The following is a 19,924-nucleotide window of genomic DNA, read 5'->3' on the forward strand; positions in this document are numbered from 1 at the left end:
CTGTTAGTGAAACGCTCAGAAAAACACTGCTCCTGTTACTACGACAACCTACGACAGTCAGGTTATCAATTAAAGAAAAATGTGTTTGTGGACTGGCTGGTCTCTGTAGATGTGATTTAGATTTAGGTTAGATGTGATGCGAGTGTGTTAAGTGTGTCGCTGTTCACCAAAGACCTCTCTTTCACGCAATCTGTTACTTATGAGGCTGAATGAGAGAATTGGTGGATTAAATAATAGTTTCAGCTCATTCCAAACATCTATGGAGGCTTTTCAGGATTCTAGGAGAAAGCAACTCCAAAACTTCACTTTACACAACTGGAGGACTTTCAGCTAAAAACAGAAGTGCTTGGTGAACCCACAATGTTCAGTATTTTCTCAGCTGGTTTGCGATGAAGCTGTTGGGTTTCTCTTCCCATAATGTGAGGAGAGATTTCTTTAAAATCTTTCTAGCACAACAGTGTTGCAGCCTCTACCTTCCACAGTCTCTCACAGTAGCTTTCTCTGGACCACACCTCCGACAGCGAGACGGACACAAAGACGCACGGGGAGAGAGAAGGAGAAAGCAAAGTAAAACGAGGAGGGGAGAAAGGAAGGGGGAGGGGCGAGGAAAGTGGAAAAAAGTGGGTGAAAAAGAAGAAAGAAAGAGAGGAAGAAACAAAGAAGCTAGACAGGACAAAAACACTGAACACAAGATGCAAAGTGCCTTCTGAAAGTATGCATACCTCTTTTTCCATTTAAAATGTAAATGTTTTTTATTTGTATTTTATGTGATAAAGTAAGACAAGGTAGTGCACAACATTGAAGTGAAAGGAAAGTGATGTAATGTTTTTAAAACTGTCTAAAAATAATCTAAAGAACTGTGTTACAGTCAACCCTCAGGCAATTTTCTGTCTCATTTGAATGCAATTACAGTGGCAAGTGTTTTTTAAGGTGACTGAACAGTGTGACCGTCCTCTGCAAAATAGGCGGGACTGGATGGGAAGGGTCTACGAACAATATTCAAGTCCTGCCTCATATTCTCACTGTAAGTGAACCTTCGCTCCAGTCTCACATTCAAACATGTTTTCTTCATGAATTGTCCTGAATTTAGCTCCAGGACAATTCATGGAGCTAAATTCACTAATTGAATTATGAATTATGACCAGATTTATAAAGCTGGTCATAAATCCTGACCAGCTTCTCTTTCCTTCCTCAAGAAGAGCGTACCCACAGCATTATGCTGCCACCACAATGCTTTACTGTGCGGATGATGATGAGATCAGCATGTGCATGCAGGTCAAAAGGTTCAATGTTGTTTTCATTTGACCATTTGACCTCTTCCGCATGTTTGCTGCGTCTTCTAAATGGCTTGTAAAAACTGCATTTTCAGATGGTGGGTTGGACAGACCGAAATGTTCAAAGCTTGGGACATTATTTCACAACCTTTTCTTCCACTTCATAATGATCTGCCATTTTGCACTGGTCTACCACATTAAATTACAGTTAAGCTTGTTGGACAAAACACAACAATGTTAAAAGGGTATGAATATTTTTTAATAGCCGCTTTATACAGGATATAGTTGCTCTAGCTGTGTGTTTATTAGGCTGCTAAATAAAACTAGTGGCAGTAATTTTCTGCCTGATGTTGACTGAACATCAGGCAGATGTTCAGTCAACATCTGCCTGATTTTGTTTCTAAAATCAACTGATTTTTTCCTAAATCAGTTGATTTTAGGAAAAAATAACATACAAATAAAAAATAATCAAAGATTGATTCTTTTGGCGTCTTATTGATAACTGAATGATTAGTCAGGTCTAAGAAGATGAATATTAACACAGTAATATTCTCCAACAAACATCTCAGGTTTTTACAATTTAGCTGTATTTACATAGAGATTAAATTACACAGATGGACTCTGAAGACAAAATGCTACACTGCTTTTTATTTTGGGGTATCAGAGTAAGTAGCAAAAACTGAAAATGAATACATCATTTCTCAGATTTTTATTTATCCATTTTTAAAATTATGTTTATTTTTCTTCAAATATGTACTGCTTTGTGGTCTGTTGAATTAAATTACCATAAAACAGATTGAATTGTGTGGTTCCGGTTTAAGCTTCCAAGGTTCTGTAAACTAAGTGTTCACACTAAAACAGGATCTGACTCAGTTCTTTGTCAGCATCAATCTTCAGACCACAGACAGTCTGAACCTGTATCAGACTGATTTCACAGAAGCATAACAAAAAAAAAACCCACAACAAAAAAGAAAATCAAGAGCCAGTCAAAGTAAGCGCCAGGATTGTCCAAGCTATGCCACAAAACTGAAAAACTGAGCTAAGAGCCGCCATTTTGAACTGCTCATGTATCAGACGCTGCTGTTTCCTTTACAACCAGCAAGAATCTTTAGCCGTATGTCAACTGGTTCCCTGTAAAATAAATCTGTCTGGGTATTTCAAGTTTGTTTACAATGAAAAAAAGGGAAAACGTTACAAAATGGGGAACGCAAACCCTGACAGACCATTAAAACATTTAACACGGCATAAAAAATGCCTAAATCTGCCTCTTGGGCTTCACAAAATTATGCGATTTAAAGGCAGAACACTCTTAAAGAATGGTAAGATGGATTCTTGCGTTTTATGAACCCATCATTGCACCAAACATGCCCTAAAACAGGCACATGTTTACATAACTATTTAAGAATCTTTAAGGAATGCTGCAAAGCACAGTGTAATTAAGGTTTCCTTTTACTTCATGCATCTCTCAGGGAAACGACTCCACTTCAACACAGACACATCTATCACCGCCAAGGGCAACAGAGAGAGAGGCAAACGTGCATTAGGAGCTCTAAAAGAAGAATGACTCCTGGCTGATTCGAACTGGAGAACATCGGGACTGCTTCAACGTGAAAACCAAGCAGAGGCCTTAAATACTTTCCATACTTTTGTCCATTTAGGAAAACATGCACTACAAAGTAATCATTTTGACGTGAAGCATGGACCTTTAACAGCCTCAAAAATGAGGGAGGAGAATCATGTAAAAGCGTAAAACACTTCGAATTGACTGAAAGTTTAGCACAACATCTGATACCTTAAAGAAAAATAATTAATTCAATCCAGAACTTCACTGAATCATCCATGACTTTGTAGTTAGTGGTGTGTTTTAAATTAGCAAACAAAATCACTTCTCCATTACTTTTAAACAGTTTAAAATGTATTCTGTTTGGACGTTTTACGTGTCTTACATTAGCTCAGTGGATTGAAGGTTTATTACAACAATGACCCTCAGCAAACCAGAAATAGGCCGTAACAATCCAGATAACTATCTGACACAGATATAAATACGAGTCACAGTGGACAGCATCTCTACAGCCTGCGCTTGGTAGATAAAGGAAACTATCAGGGATAAACAAAAACAGATGGAGCGGACTGTTAATGAGGAAAGCAAACAAAATTAAAAGGTAAAGAAGCAGAAACTTGCAACTTCTCTATTTTGAGCCTAGAATTAATAGCATGAAATAATCAGAAAAAGAACCAAAAAAAAAAGCAACAACAAAGCAGTAGTGTCCATTTTTATTTTTTGTGGCGTTAAATTTAAGATTAAAAAAATACAGAGCTTCTTATTTGTTCCTTGTCAACGTTTTCTATTTTGTTTTCCATTTTGAGTTTTTTGCACACTACCTAGAAACTAACCAGTCCAAATTGTAGATAATTTTAAAGTTTTCTTGTTAATTATTATTTTGTAATTGTCAAATCTTTGCTCTTACCACATCAATGGTTGTTAGAAAGCAAGTGTTGCAAATAGAAAACTACATATATCTAATACTTTACCTCTGATTGATTTTTTCCATTTTTATCATTCAATATTACTGGTTAAATAGATAAATGTTTAAGCACAATACATAATATAAATTAACTTCTCCTTCTGACATGCCATCTGGATATTTTTACAGGCTCAAAAATAGAGAAAAGCTGCAATGTTTTTGTAGTAAATGCACAGAGATTGGTTTAGTGGTTAAGAAAACACATTAGTACACCTGAACTGCACACCACCTGCCTGGAAGGGTCTGGACACGGCTCCTTCAGAAGATGGAATAGCAAGCAGCATGTGGGAGGTTGACATTGGACTGGGTGAGTGAAGGCTGGCCGAGGACAGATTACAGGACACTGAAAGGACGTTGCCAGTGTGCGGAGGGAAAAGCGGGGCGCTCCAACCTGACTGCACTGCAGTGTGCTGGGCCAGAAGGTCAATAGAGCAAGGGTTAGTCTGGGTATCAGGGTGAAAGCTGGGAAAGCTGGGCGGTGACTGCTTATAAGGACAAGAATTTGACAAACTGCAGCGCAGCGAGTCAAAGTTTGGATTGGGTTGGGGAAGGAGTGGAGAGAAGTGCCAAGGAAAGGAATGGTTGCTGTTGGCTGGGGCATTGGTCGTGATGGGGGTCCCAGTGTAGGTTGGAGGAAACCACAAAGGAGAAAATGTCAAATCAGAATTGAACTTAGAAGGTTCCTCAGACAAAGATCTTTTATAAAGAGGTGTTCTTTGTAGTAGAGGTGAGTTAGGCTCAGAACTGGTAGAGGAGAAAAAATGAGTGGGAAAATTCAGAGGTAGCGAGGCGAGAGGTGGAGCGGGTGAGTGGGAGGAAGAGGGGGGAGATGATGGATGAGCGTTTCCAGTGCAGAGGGAAAACTGAGAGGCAAAGCGCTGGTTTTGTTGGCAGTGATGAAGAGGAGGAGCAGAAATACAATCCAGACTGAAGGTGGGCTGCAGGAATGGACGGCGGATGGGCTGCAAACAGAGAGACAAAGGTAGAGGAGGTGGAGGGAAAGAAATGAAGCCATGAAAAGCAGAGGTGTGCAGGTGGAGGAGACGGAGAGGATCAAACCACAAACAACCATGTTCCTGAATGTAATACACACCGTTTATTCCCAAGAACATGAATATGTTGCAGTAAGTCTAGACATGAACCATGTTTATGAATGACCCAAACCCTGGAAATCACTTCTCTCAGTCTCCTTAAAGAAAATGTTGGCTTCTGATGTAACCAAAAGAAGTTATGAGATGCTGGCAGCACATGAATCATAGTAATGAGTCAGGGCAAAGAAGCTGGAGAAAAAAATGTAAGGCGGAGCAGTGAGATGTGAGGGATCATTGTAGAGTTAAAAAAATATATTGATTATAACTGAAGACTATTACATTTGACTAATCTATTAAAAATTGAGCATTGAAATGTCTCCTAGAAGAAAACAAAGCAAATTTTAACAAGAAATTATGCATTGAAAAAACAAGACATCCAACATCACTGAGAAAATAACTTTAAAAGTGAAAACTGGTTCTGAAACCAAGACCGTCTCACACACACACACCAGTGTATCACCATCTTACTTTGGGTGGCGCTTCATCCGGCCCTCCTGAGTCCCAGGAAACGGTGACCTGCCGCCTCATCTCCATCCTGTTCCTCTCTTTCTGCTGGAGCTTCTCCTCCTCCAATATCGTGCTAAGAGAAAATATAGTGAAAGAAGGAACGTATTTAATAAACACATTTCATTAAAACAGATATATTAACAAATGTGAAGAAGAGAACAAGAAGCTTGTTTTGATATTTGTGGCTATTATTTCACTAGTAATTCTTGAATCTCCTTACAAAAAATTTCTGAAGCAGCGCAGAAAACACACGCATGTTTTCTGCATGTGCAGAATGCTAGCTCTGCATGTGCAGAAAACATGCACACACATTTTCATATTGTTTTTAATAAAAGTTGTTGGTGCTTAAAAAAAATCAATGTATATATAAAAGCATCCACCAAAAGTTTACAGTAAAAAAATATACTAAATGTTTCTATTTCTGAGTTTTCTCATAATGCTCTACAAAATTTAAAACATTAGAAAAGAAAGAATTTATAAAAATTAAATTAAGCATTTGTCCATACATGGCTTAGCTCTTTTATAAGATGCGGTATTTTCATAATTAGCTCAGAATAACTTCCAAGCAAGATCACCTGAAAGCAGACCACAAGACGATATAAGAAGTCTCCAAAACCCAAAACATCATGATTTGACCTAGCAGCCTCTTGCTATTGCTGATATGAAGTAAATTGTCTGAACAATCAGAAAGAAAACGCACGAGTTTCGCTCTCTAACAAGTCAATTCATCATTATTAAGTTCTAGGAAAGAAATCTCATACAAACTCTAAAGCAACGGGGTGGAAGTGTCATTGCTTGGGGAAGCTGCAGCAAGACATGTTCAACCCACGTTCATTAAATCCCCTGTGTTTTGTTGTTGTTGTTTTGTTTTTTTCTGTCAAGAAAAAAGTGTGAAAACTGAGAAAGAGTGTAAAAATGACAACAAAATCAATATAATTATATCATTGTAACGTAATGTGCATTCTCAATAAAAAATGTGAATAACAAAAGAAAAGGGAAAGTCCAAGCCAAATACCAGGTCTAGAACTTATTGAAGTATTGAAGAGTTAAAACAAACCATTTTATTTAAGAGCTCTCGCAAACATTTCGAAGCTAAAAGTGAAGATTTGGACAAACTTTCCTCAGACAGATGTAATAGACCAGTAGATTTCTATGAGAAGCGTTTCACTAAAGTTATTTCAGCCTAAGGGAATGTTGCTAGCTCCTAATGAACAGTGTCCTAACTTTTTTTAAGCTAGAAATCCCATTTTGTTGACATCTCTTGTTTAATAAGTAAAACAAAAAAAATAAAAAAATGAGATCATATACTGATAATATATATATATATATATATATATATATATACCAACAAAAGCAAAACGGTTTAAGTTTTCAGTTTCAAAATAAAAGCAAAATTTCTGTGTTTACCTTGCAGCGCTCCCAGGACCTCCGCAGTGATCCAGCGACTATTTAAATTCCTATAGCTATAATGCTTCACTCAATTTTAATTCTGACACAATTGCCTCCAGTATAAGCAAACTGCTGTATAAACTCTAGCAGTAAATCTGCCTGTAAAATTGCTCAAGAACTCACTGACTCACTTAAAATTAGGCAACATCCCACGCCTTCTCGCGCAGCCATTTCAGTTCCCATGAAGAAGCCAATGGATACCACACAGAAATTTACACAGTTTCCATAGGAAACTGAGGCTAAAGAAACCCAAACTGTCAAAGACGCTGACTTGGAGGCGTGGAGGCCACAAAAGAGAAAAACGTTCTGTTGCAAACTCAAGCTGAACTGACCATTAATACAGACTTCCGATACCCGCCCACCCTGAGGGCAAGAGATATTTCTAGTAACATCACCGCCCTCCTGTCCTTTTGTCTCCTGTGGAGTATTTGTGTGCTGTGCCACCTGTCCGAGTCCATCTCCTGTACGGCCTTTTCTTCCATCACAACACAATCTCTTTTGTACAAATAAATCAGAGCACAAGGTAGTGAAATATTCCGAATCTTTATCCATAATTAAACCTGAAGAATAACACGCTGACAGAAGAGCAGATTTAGTGTTTTTACTACTTTACATATAATAAAAATTGGCATTGAGAGTTTATTCTAAAATGTTCAAACTTCTGTTTACTCAGAAAACAATATTGCAGAGGTTTTCAGAAATGTATCATCTACAATAATAAATTTTTACTGTTAGATATCAGGTCACTTTTTTAGTTACATTTTGAAACTTAATACAAAACATTGGGATTTCCCATAAGAGATATATGTTTTTAACAAGTTAACTGGACAGTATTTTCTTGACAGATATGTTTATGCAGTTAATTTTTCACAGGTTGAACTTTTATTTTATTTTTTAAATTCAGCAGGCAAGCCTCTCTTCCTTCACCTGGTAATCCCCACAAACATGTATGATGACGATACCATCAGCAGTACGGCAACTTCAACACACACAAGCAAGCAAACCTCCAACGACCCCACCCCCGCTGATCTACAACACACAAGCACCTGGAATAACACGGTGTAAAAGAAACACAACTCAAGTAAATTGAACTCTTGCAACTCAAAAGTCGGATTATCAAGCTAAAGGAAAATCAGAAAAATAAAACTGTGCCGCACCACAGAACAGTCAGACAGAGTGTTCCTCTGTGCTTTGTAAGACTGTTAACACACTTTAATCCTTCACAACCTAACACCAGACCATTCACTGCTACTGAGAAGTGATCTGATTTGATCACCACGAAACCAAATTACACTTTTTAAGAAATCAGTTTCAAAACATAATTTACCAGTTTCAAGTTTTACATCAAGTGACTTTTGTCCATCTTGACTTAAAAACCTAAGCTGAGTTTATTCAGAAAAAAGGTATAGAAAGTAACCATTTCTTCCAGCTTGCAAACCTTTTCAACAGTAAGCGTTTTTAAGATGTGTGACACGACTCTTCGCCCAAGATGTCACTGTGTTGGGGCTTTACTGGTGGTCAAAAAACAAAACATTAAGTAATCTATTATTTGCACCTTGAAAAAAATATTATATTGCTTCTTGAACTATCCAGTCAGTTAAGGCGTGACCCACAGTGTTGTAAGAAAATACGGATGTTTCTCAATAATTTACAAACTCAAAACAGCATAATTCAACGTAATTCTGTTTATGCATGTAACGCCAAATCACTACACATCTTGGTTTAGGAAAAATAATAGCACCGATGATATGGGGCAGAACTCCAAACAATGTTACCAACATGTGAATAAAACTTATTTCTCAAAGCAGAATTGCATCTAAAACTCCACTGGGCGACATGCATCAATCAATCAACCACTCTACCTCACAACTAGGATAATAATATTCCAGCATTGGGAGCCTCTGTAGTCTGGCTTTGGCTCTCAGAGTAGAGGATTACATTAACCCGTCTGGATTTTACCTTCATTTATTCTCGATGGCAAGTTGTAACTCCTGGCAGCTGCCACCTGTGAAAACACCCCTTCCCTTACACACGTTGGCCTAGCATCAAGGACATTTGTGGTATTCGCTGAGAGCTGCATATTCGGTTAGCAAGGCCTACAGCTGATATTATGATAGAAAAACCCGGCAGACCAAAGGTAATCCAAACTCCTCACATCTACAATATTCTCACAGATGCTGCCAGCGGCCACAATAAACTTTATCAATATTGATTCTTTTTCCAAACCACAAAATCATTCACAACTGTGCGGCCATGTCAAGATGTTTTTTAGTCAAAGCTTCATTTTGTCCACTTGCCACCCGGATGAAAAAACCTCACCCACAATTTGTCTTTAGTCTGGCAGAAAATAAAAACCCGACATATGGCTTATGTCATAGAACTAAAAGGTTTTTCATAAAGTGAAGGCCTGTTGCTAAGAAGAAAGAAAAGCAGATGGCAGGAGACTGCATGTAGAAAGATGGAGCTTTACAGAATATCTATTTTTAAAATCTACTTTTAACAGACAGCGAAAAGCAAAATATGTCATCTATCTTGATTCTGAAATCTGTGTTTTCTATTGAGAGCTTCACTCGTGTGGACAGACATCTGTCTTGCCAGGTAACAATGTTCAAAATGCAGGAAATTATGTGGCTGGAGAAAATAGACACCTTAAAAACCTTTTGGCAATATTCACCTTCATTGATTAAGAAAACATTATTTTAGCTATTAAAACTTTAAATTTATTTGAAATGTTTTACTGGGAAAATGTTGAAATTGGTCTAATAAGTAGAACAAAGTTAGAATATGAAAAAACCTCTTACACTTTGACTTCTTTACCACAGACGTATCCTTGTTTTTCAATTACAGAAATGATAGAGCTGAAACATAACTTTCAAAAAACTATAAGTCTTTTGACGCCTTAGTGATTTTGACGTGTTGACTAATGGTGGTTGGGGAAAGCTCTGCCCTAACTGGACTTCATCTCAAACCTCTTCCAGAGTACAGAGAAAATATGAGTAATTGCTATTTCTAGCCTAAAATGTGAGGTCACAAAAGTCTTAAATGAAAACCTACATACAGCATTTTAAAATGACTAAAATACTTTTTAAAACGTTTTGAAGAGTGACTTTGATTTTTATGTCAGTGTTAACCAGCAAGCTGATTTTCACAGTTATCAATATAACTTCAAAAATTATATTAGTTTGCAAAACGTATAGATTGTCCCCATCTCATTTAGAATGTGCATTATTTTTATTGAACTACTGTGAAACATGTTTTTAATAAATGTGGGTTTTACACCCAGTTAACAAGAAAAATGTAATTGTATTCGCTGCTGCCACTTGAACTTTGTGCCATGTTCTCTGCTCCAAAGAGAGAACACATTAAAATTTGGAAGCACAAAATTTAGGAAGCAGAAGAATAACCTTTTTTTAATTTTTTTGTACCTGTCTAACTGGAACAGCAATGACATAAGCTATGAGCAAAATGATCAATAAGTAAGATCATTACAGAGAGTAAACTTGTCAGAGTTAGCCCACTTCTTTAAAGACTGCAGCTGTACATGTCTGTAGTATGTCCTAAAAAAAACTAAAGCAAAAGCCATGAACATGTATGTGGCACATTATAATTATAAATGTTCTCTCAGCAGAGTTAACCCTGTGGTCAATGTGCATTACGCTGTTCTGAAGATACCCCAAGTGGGATAAAATGTCTATCGCTGTCAAAAAAAAACAAAACAAAAGAAAATGTAATTCCTGGTAGAGAGTTCGCTACATGGAACACAATTACAATCCTAATATGGACCATATGATACAAGTTTAATTGTTAATTTCATGGCACTTTGAAGCTAGTGTGTTCTCAAGCTCATTTAGTACGACGCAGTTCTAATCTTACCTCAGTTGGAGCATAACATTTCTAATTTCAGGCAAGTACTTAATTTTCTTAATAACTAGTAGGTAAATGCAACATTTCAAAGGTTTGTTGCATTCTTAGGACATTAGAGAACAGTTCAGCACTTAGTAGGTTATTATATAATGATTAAAAATAAGCCTTCAGTAACATTTTCTTCAAGTTTTTTGGCTCTAGTGGCCTTTATTTGAAAGTGCTAAGACAGGAAAGTAGGTAAAGAGAGAGAGGGAAGACATGTGGCAAAGGTCACCAGGCCAGGAATCGAACCTGCGACTGCCACGTCAAGGACTAAGGCCTCCATATGTGTGACGTGCTTAATCTCTGCACCACCACAGCAACCTGAAACCTGCTCAGTCTTATCTGATCTCAACATGCAGAGGATGTGCTGTGCTGATAGAGAACTTCTCTTTCCAGGTAAATCTCGTCACAAAGCACTGATGCGTCATCGGCTAACAACGTAAAGCATGATCCAGGTTTCAGGAATAAACTTATCTCTGTCATCAATAAAGCTCTGTTACTATGGCTACGAAAATATCATTAGACCAAACAGTAGGTTCAATACAGTTTATGTACTGTATGTCTGCTCAGAGAATAAGTAGATCCTCGGGATCAAAAAGTAGGACTAGTACAGTCAACATTGTCAGTCACCACCTGAGTAAAAATCCCCTATCTGCTTTTATGCACTCTACTGAGGCCAGGGTGATTTTTTTATGTGGATTAACTGGGAAAGAAACCAAGAAAGTGTTGTGTTTTCTGAACAATAATAATGTTATTCATCAGCACTTTGTCACAGCTGGAGAGACTAATGGAGGTTTTTAACTTCATTAAGTAAGACAACAATTTCTAGTTAAAACATGGAAACAAGTAGAGAAAAAGCTGCTCCTTGTAAACTCTGTCCAGAATCATTTATATCCTGGGACTACTGTATTTATGATGACTAATGTGTTGAATTCCAGCAATGCAGAAATGTTGCACAGCTGTAATTTACTTAGAAATACGGAGAGATAGTTCGCCTCCCAACCAGTCATCTGAAAATATACAAGAAAAAAAGTTGGTTGTTCAATTTCTCTCCTCTTTGTGTGTGCTCATTTCACTGAAATCACACAGAGAGTGACACCTGCTGTTAGGAAAAAGTCAAGTGCTTCATTTGGTTAACATTTACTGCATTTCTTTGATCAGTAGCTTTTCTGGTTGAGTCCCTGTTTTAGAGGGAGGAAAAACTTTTTTGCCAAACCATAAAGAATATCAGGATTAAGTCTCATGACAAGTCTTTAATCTGAAATTTAAAAATAAATGTAAAAATACCTAAGCTGTAAGTATAGCACTGAATACATTTTCCACAACACTTGCAAGCGAACATTTCTTCATTGGAAGTAAAAATCGTACATTTTCCTAAACAACGTTTGTCCAAAAACTTCTGAAACACACACACACTGGCATAATCCACATGAAAACCGCTAAATAATCCAATAGACTGCAGTACCTGAGTTGTATTTTAAGTTCATTGAATCGTGGCCTTTTGCTGGGATCGTACGACCAACACTTTGTCATCAGGCTGTACAGGGTTGGGGGGCACTGAGGGGGCATGGCCAGGCGCTCGCCGTTCTCTATCCTGCCGATGACGTCGTTGTTCTTCACGCCCTGGAAAGGCTTGATGCCGTACATCAGGATCTCCCACATGCAGACGCCTGTGGAGTGAAACAGACACATAGGCTGTGAAGACAAGTTGGATGTAAACGCCTGCAGCTTCACAGAAAAACTGTGATGAGGAAAAAGGAGACTGCGGCTTTAAGCGTACCAAACATCCAGACATCGCTGGCTGTAGTGAACCGTCTGAAGTTGATGGATTCTGGAGCCATCCATTTAATGGGCAGTTTACCTTTAGATGCTACAAAAGGGGAATAAAAGGAAGTATTTACTTTACGTGCCAGTTTGGTTCTTTAAACACTTATACTGTAAAATAACGAAAGGGTAGTTTGTAAAGTGCCTCTGTTGAATTCAGATACCTTTATAATAAGAGCTATCCTCCATGTATCTGGAAAGGCCGAAGTCCCCCAGCTTTACACAGTCGACTGTGGAGACCAACACATTTCGCGCTGCAATGTCCCTGGAGAGTAAAAAACAAGATACTCACATATTTTTCAGAAGGTTTTTAGTCACACAAAGATGCACTTCCATTATTATCTAAATATTTGTGTTCTAGTGAATAGCACTAAAATAGGGACAGCAACTCTTCTAAATTGCCTTTTGTACAAGACTTGGACTATGTCACGGTTGGTTGTGCTGCTTGATGATAATCTCGTTTGTACCTGTGTACGAAGCGCTTGCTCTCCAGGTATGCCAGTGCTGTGCTGAGCTGATAAGAGTACAAGATGAGAGTGGCCAGATCTAGACTGTACTTCCTAACCTGGAGAAATGACCGTAACTATGGAAAAAAGAGGGAAAAAACACAAGGTATAAAAGCAAAAGCTTAAACCAAAAATAGGAAAAAAAATAAATAAATTATATATAATTATGGGACAGAAAATAAGAAACCAACAATAGAACGCATGGCTCTCAGTAATGTCCACACCCTGTTAAAATACCAAGTTTTTGTGATGTAAGAATAAGGAACTACAATGAATTCTTTAAATTGTGAAGCACAAAATCTTTTGGGGCGTGAAAAAATAAAAATAAATTATGCATTTTTTGCCTCCAATAAGTGTTCTTGTCAAATTTAAAAGGAAATTGGTTATGGTCTAATTTTTTACATCACAAAAATCTGTTTAAGCCTTTTTAACAGTGGTGTATAGATTTTTCTCACCCACTTAGTCACTTAATCCCTGTTTGCATTATTTACAGAGCTTTTAGTAAACATCTTGGCCTTTCAGTAAAGGACATGACGTTACAATTACTTCCCATTCATCTACTGAATAATTCATACTGGAATGGTGTAACAGATTTACCTGCTTACAGTAATTAGGATGCTTCATTGTAATCAATAGATCCTGAAAACATTCAGAATCATTTTTGATTTCCACATTATTTAACTCTGTAGAAGTTCATTAAATCACATAAAAAACGGATCGTTTGATTCCAACAATCAGATTGTTTTCAGATTTATAAATGCAGCATTGTATCCCCTCTACAAGTGTAGCACAGCAGTATTGAAAAATTAAACAAGAAGAAAGATAAGAAACACAAATTGTTGAATCATTAATGCAAGTCTGACTTTTAATCATTACCTCCCCAAGTGTGCAGAGCTCCATGATGATCCACACTGGATTCTCTGTAATGACTCCCATCAGCTTCACTATGTGAGGATGGTCAAACTGACGCATGGTCACTGCATAGAAAACATCCACAGATCTTCCAATAAACATTTACTGCTCTTCGTCTGCAAGAACTTATCACTAACAAATATATACATGCAAGGATCTTACATGCTTCCTGCAGAAATTTTTCCCTGACGCTGTCTGACGTCGAGTTCTTACACGTCTTCACCGCCACAGACAGAGCTGGGTTCTCCTGTGAGAAGTACAGCATAGAAAAATCAGAAGTTACAGCAGTATAATAGAGACAATCAGATACAAATGTTTACATTTACAAGAAAACTGGAAAAATAAGTAGTTTTATACTTGGCACGTGACATAAGTAAGTAGTAAATTTATTTTACAGGTTACGCCAAACTTTTCTATGGTATATACTGATCCAAGACTTTAAAATATCATCAACAGGATCCAACAGAAACTGACATGGTATCGTATCGATATTACTAGTATTATTACAATTGTTTTAGAATGTTTAATGTGTATTTCTTTCATTGTTATGAAGCAGTAAACCATCCAAACTGTGCCTCTGTGACTCAGCGTTACTGTAAAACACTACAGTTTCACAAAAAACTCATCTTGCAATTTGAGCTTAGGTACTGTCAAGGATAATATGAAACAAATGTGCTAGAAAAACGCTAAATGCAGCAATTAAACAAATAACAGAACAGTGTATCCCCCCCTTTTATTTTTGAATTTGAAATAAGGACAGAAGGTGCAATTAACATAAGATGGAAGATACGTGCCTGGCTGATGTAGACTCCTTGGTGGACATCTCCAAACTGACCCTCACCGATGCAGCGCCCCAACTCAATACAATCCCGCTGAATCTCGTAGTCCCGCGCTACACACAGACAACACACACATAGGTTTGTACACCAAAAACAATACAGAAACACAAGAACAAAGTTTTTAATTTACTACCCTTTCACACATTGATCTTCATTTATTCCCTTTCCAAGCTTATTAGAGTACTTTACAGTGTGCTTACATTCATGCTGCAAGTTAAAGTAAAAACTACCCACATCTAAGCACTATATATTGTCATACAAATTTAAGCAGTATGTTTAATTCAGTTCAATTTGAAATGAAAGCATAAACAAATAAATGACACCATTTGTAGACCACAGTCATATTTTCAATTTTTGATCTTTTACTCTGACAAGCTTGGCTTTTATTGCACTCAGCACAGCTTCTTCTGAGCAACATGCAACAACAGCATCAGCAAACCACAGCGACTCATGCCACATAACACAGATGACTAACGGCCAATAAAACTCAATGTATGGCGCTGGTCAGAGGGTTTTATACACTTGTGGCATGAATGTCATTCATTTGGCCTTTTAGTAATCTGTTCGTACTGTTCTGTTTCCACGGCAGACTCATCAACATTAAGCATGATAAAAATTTACTGCTGCTTACAGGGGGAAACTAATCTCTGGTGGAGTTAAATTTAGATTTTTACACCCAAGAACACTGAGCCATGTAAGCATGGAGGTAGTACCATCATGCTAAAGGTTTGTTTTCCTGCCAGTGACATTGATGCATTTAACAAAGTTAGTGAAATAGTAAAGAGGGCAGACTGTCTCCTAATTCTAAAGCTTGACCTCAAAGCAGCAACTACCTGCTTGAAACTTGGACTTATATATATGTTCCAACAGGAAAGTTATCATAAACTTGTATCAAAACTCTAAATGGCCCAAAACTCAACCCTTTTAAAAATGTGTTGACTACGCTTAAAAAGCTCAGCCTGTGCCAGGATATTAACCAATTTAAAGAAGCGATAGCAATTCAGATAAAAATCCTCAGTCTGTTGGGAAAGTTTCGCCGCTCACACCATCAGGATTCTCCTGAGAGTTTCCTTTCTACTTCTGCCACATGCATGATCAGGAGACGTTTTTGCAAAGTCAATGACTCAAATAAACTGCTTAGGCTTCCTTCGATAAGTCACTTTTGTACCAATTGACATAATAAGCTGAACTTGAACACTGCATTTAACTCAATATGTCTGTATGACTGAGTTGAATTTGACTTTATGTTTTTGTAAATAAATCTGTCTTGTAAAATGCTGTGAGGTGACTCCTGGTTGTGACTTGGCTCAACTAAATTCATTTGTGATAAATTCAAATTTGTGGGTCCATCTCCTGTTTTTAGAATTCATTAAAAGTTGTATACTGTATTTTAAATGAGTTAAAATCGCAAATGGAATGCCATTCATGTCCAAGAACATAGTATATGTAAACCTCTGACCGACATGGAAAATATAAACATAAAATTTTATGTTGATTTAAATAGAATGGAAAAAGTCAGGTGGGATGTGTAATAAATTAATAAATCATTGCTGTCAAGAAATAAACTTAACAGGCTCATATGTGTATAAACATGTATCCTTGTTTGGTCAGTCAATTTCTTGTATTGTAGGAAAAGAGGACTCTGTGAAATTCAGGCTGTTAAATGCTGGTGGTTGGCTCTGCCCGACCCGACTTTGTCCATATTATTATCACATGAATATTACATGAAGCTACAAATGTCCAGTTACGGAAATCTCTTCTTTTATGATAATTACTACAGTTTATATGGGACTTTTAGAGAAAGCAGATTGAAGCAGTAAAAAGATTGGAATAATGATGTGCTAAATGTGGAAGTCGCATTTAGTGCACATCAATAAAAATGTTTCTTTTAAGGCACTAAAATGGCACCATTATCTGTGTTAGTGGTCCATATGTCACATTCTGAAATTTGTAAATTCATGACTTCACCTAAACTTTTTGGTTCATAAACTTTCCAAAATGAAACACTCCAAATAACCTTCCATGATCAGATTATATCAGTATTTTTATATTTGGATTTGACTTTTATGTTCTACAGTAGTGCAAAGATTTTATCACTTTAAGTTACGTTTGGCTTTTTTAATGATACTGAAAACATGTCTTTTTTTTTAATAAACCAATGAAATGCAAACAAGGTAAACAATTGGATTCAAGTTCTGAAGCTTTCACCAGCTGAGCCAGAACTGATAGCACAACCACACACAAGGGAGGAAGTAAAGTACAGCTACAGGAAAATGTCACAGGTTTAATTTTACTGGTGCAAGCAAACATGAAAGAGGGTCACAACAACCACCAAATGAAAGAGTCATCAACATGGTGTGTTCCAATCATTACCTTGATCTAGTCCATAGTATTCTGGGAAAACGGGTTAGGTATAAGAGACTTTGTTATTTAGATCAATATGACAATGACATAAATTAGGCCGGGGCCTGAATGTAACAGATTACTCTGGTAAGTGTTCAGAAAATAAAATTAACCTGCTCAAAATATCTATCTATAAATGTTTTGCTGAATGAAAATCTCAAAAAACACTACTGATCAGTCCTGGCTTATCAGAAAAGTACTGGAGGTGTATTTAAAAAAGTTAACTGATGATTTGTCAAAAAAAAAGGCCATGTTCTGGTTGTATGGATATGTCTACAATATCCAAACAACATTTTATGGCAGGTTACATAGGCAAGTTTATTAAAAAAATGTGCAAAATATTCTCACTTTAAATGTCAGCAACTTCCTCTCACATTACATTAAAGTCCACTCACCCATCTTCTCTGCCTCTCAATGTTGTTTATCAACCATTGCATAGGCATGAATAAATCTAAACCCAGAGGTCAGGCAGCACACAGCAGCCACAGCAAGCTCACATCACTGTCTTATATCACTAAAAGTATGAACACTCTGTGTCCGAACACGGAGAAGTAAGCAGCAGGATGGAGAACAGTTTTGTTGACTATAACTCCAACAACATGTAGTAATAAAGAAGCTGTTTTTAATGAGTATATACTCTTGTACACAATCCAATCTATAAAAACAGATTTAATGAGTAATTGATGTTTTTGAAAAGTTATCTGTGGAAGCAATTATCACCACTGAAAAATAAATAATGTTATAATAACACCACACCCCTGCCAAAAATGCACTGCAGTCAATATCCGAGCAATTTTTATTGTGAACTATTAGGATAATAAATAAAAAAAAGACACTAAACACAGTTTCTGTGGGACATTAAATAAGTCAATGCAACACCTTCACAACTCAGCAGCCCTGGCATCCCATACTCAGCTGTCAAAATAAGTCACAGTGTCTCTGTTTCCAGGCAGGTTTACAATAATAAAAAAAAGATGATTCTTTGCTTCGAAATGTTATCAAAAGTTCCATAATCCTTCATTGCAGCATTACCAGACAACAGATTTGTTTTTGGGATGCTGTGCAGAAAAGTTTCACACTTTTTCTCAAAATTGCACAAATCTTCTTCACGGCCCTGGGAATACAAAGGCTTTTCTACCACCAGAGTTTTCCTCAATGATGAGGAAAGCAGAGAAAACAATCTATAGGAAACAAAATCAGGTCACAATAGGTGCTCAGTGGTACAGAGTAGCTTATGGTCTATCCATACACATTCATGTGCTGAGAAACAAATTCTGTTCGGGACTTTTAAGCATCATTCGAATATGGGAATACTTTCTATCAGATGTGTTGACAAAGAGGATTTAAAGTAATTCTGTTATCAATCCAATACACTCTTCACCATTTTCATTCTCACCTCCTTTTCAGCAAAAAACGCCATGCAGTATCTTCAGTAAGAGTCACAAATACACGTTGCATTTAAGCTACAAAGGCAAATAAGACAACACTGATCTCGACACCAAGTCTATGTGCAAATGGTGTTTGCATTCCTCCCTAAGGCTGCTGGTTTCAGTGTTAACACAGTGAATTTTATTGGTTTGTTTATTACTCTGTGAGGTTCAGAGGGCTCTAAATTTTGAATTACAAAAAATAAAATAAAATAATAATAACCTAGACAAAAGATGTTATAATGTGGAATGATTGACTTAGTGTTAAGCCTTAAATTAGCAGTCATTGTGTAAAATATAGTTTCATTCAAAAACTGAGCTGGACTTCTATTCAGAATTATTCAGAAGTGCTTTAAGGTCTGTATTAATTAAGTAAACACTTTTCATTTTCACTTATGACCTCAGGACTTAAAGAGTTGACTAAATTATTGATTTAGTTTAAATATGAATACTGTTTTTCCTGGTTTTATGGCAGAACATACCAAAGGTCTAACCTAAAATCTCAAAAGTTAACAGGTATTCAAATTAAATCAATCATTATATACCATTAAACTGAGGCTTTTTCTTATTTAATAATGCAGCACACAAGTCTCTATAGACCTCTACTTAAATTCATTTCCAAAACCTTGAAATGATGGACAGTCCCTCACTAGGTAACACATCAGCTTTATCAACAACATTTAAAAGAAAGGTCTACTTACTTGAAGGCATGGTGTAAGTGTCCTCCTCATCAATGATCTCAGCATAGTCGTCTGTTTCTGCAGAACCAGAGTCCATTCAGGAACCAGAACCAACAAACATAGTCACTTGGTTGGTGACAAAATCATCGAACTAAGCTAGGTTGGAGCAATACTTAACATCTTCAGGGTAAAGAACCAAATCAATAGATTGTCACCATACCCAACTCCAAGCACATGCATAACATTTATACATGTTTATGTACTACTGAGCAGATCCCCACTTTAGAATGAGTCATAGGAGTACAATAGTGAGGGAAACATACAGACAGACAGTCAAGAGGAAAGGGGAGGGTTGGAAAGTTTTTTTCCTTTCCACAGAAACAAACTGAAGGCAAACAGCCTGAGTCATGGGTCACAAAAAGATTCACAGGCAGAGACCAAGATACTGCACACACGTACAGCATGCTAAATCAAAACATGATTTATTATGTTGCTAATTAAAAGAAGTTAAATACAGAGAGTGAGGTTTACCATCGCCACTAATGTGACCTGCAGAGCCGCATGCAGCAAAAAAACACAAA

At 37.0% G+C, this 19,924-nt stretch overlaps 1 protein-coding gene and 1 long non-coding RNA gene across 23 annotated transcripts in view; one reads left to right on the forward strand and one right to left on the reverse strand.

Annotated features, from left to right (window-relative positions):
- LOC102223109 (focal adhesion kinase 1-like) overlaps positions 1–19,924 on the reverse strand; it is a 76,361-nt gene that overhangs the window by 12,366 nt on the left and 44,071 nt on the right. For 7 of the 22 annotated variants that reach the window (XM_023331013.1, XM_023331001.1, XM_023331011.1 and 4 more), the window contains 12 exons: positions 19,875–19,892; positions 19,365–19,421; positions 17,207–17,227; positions 14,789–14,886; positions 14,157–14,241; positions 13,959–14,059; positions 13,044–13,159; positions 12,741–12,841; positions 12,533–12,622; positions 12,218–12,422; positions 5,359–5,470; positions 474–512 (listed from right to left, as the gene is read on the reverse strand). In XM_023331013.1, coding sequence (XP_023186781.1) covers positions 474–512; positions 5,359–5,470; positions 12,218–12,422; positions 12,533–12,622; positions 12,741–12,841; positions 13,044–13,159; positions 13,959–14,059; positions 14,157–14,241; positions 14,789–14,886; positions 17,207–17,227; positions 19,365–19,421; positions 19,875–19,892 — 1,043 coding nt within the window. Of the gene's footprint in view, positions 1–473; positions 513–4,032; positions 4,762–5,358; positions 5,471–12,217; positions 12,423–12,532; positions 12,623–12,740; positions 12,842–13,043; positions 13,160–13,958; positions 14,060–14,156; positions 14,242–14,788; positions 14,887–17,206; positions 17,228–19,364; positions 19,422–19,874; positions 19,893–19,924 lie in introns of all 22 variants that reach the window. The other 15 variants (XM_023331021.1, XM_023331018.1, XM_023331019.1 and 12 more) reach the window with 8 other exon arrangements.
- LOC111608125 lies at positions 519–3,682 on the forward strand. The gene is made up of 2 exons (XR_002752551.1): positions 519–1,024; positions 2,744–3,682. It is a non-coding gene; the product is annotated as an uncharacterized LOC111608125 (long non-coding RNA).

The sequence above is a fragment of the Xiphophorus maculatus genome, chromosome 3 (assembly GCF_002775205.1).
Source record: "Xiphophorus maculatus strain JP 163 A chromosome 3, X_maculatus-5.0-male, whole genome shotgun sequence".
Classification (NCBI taxonomy): domain Eukaryota; kingdom Metazoa; phylum Chordata; class Actinopteri; order Cyprinodontiformes; family Poeciliidae; genus Xiphophorus; species Xiphophorus maculatus.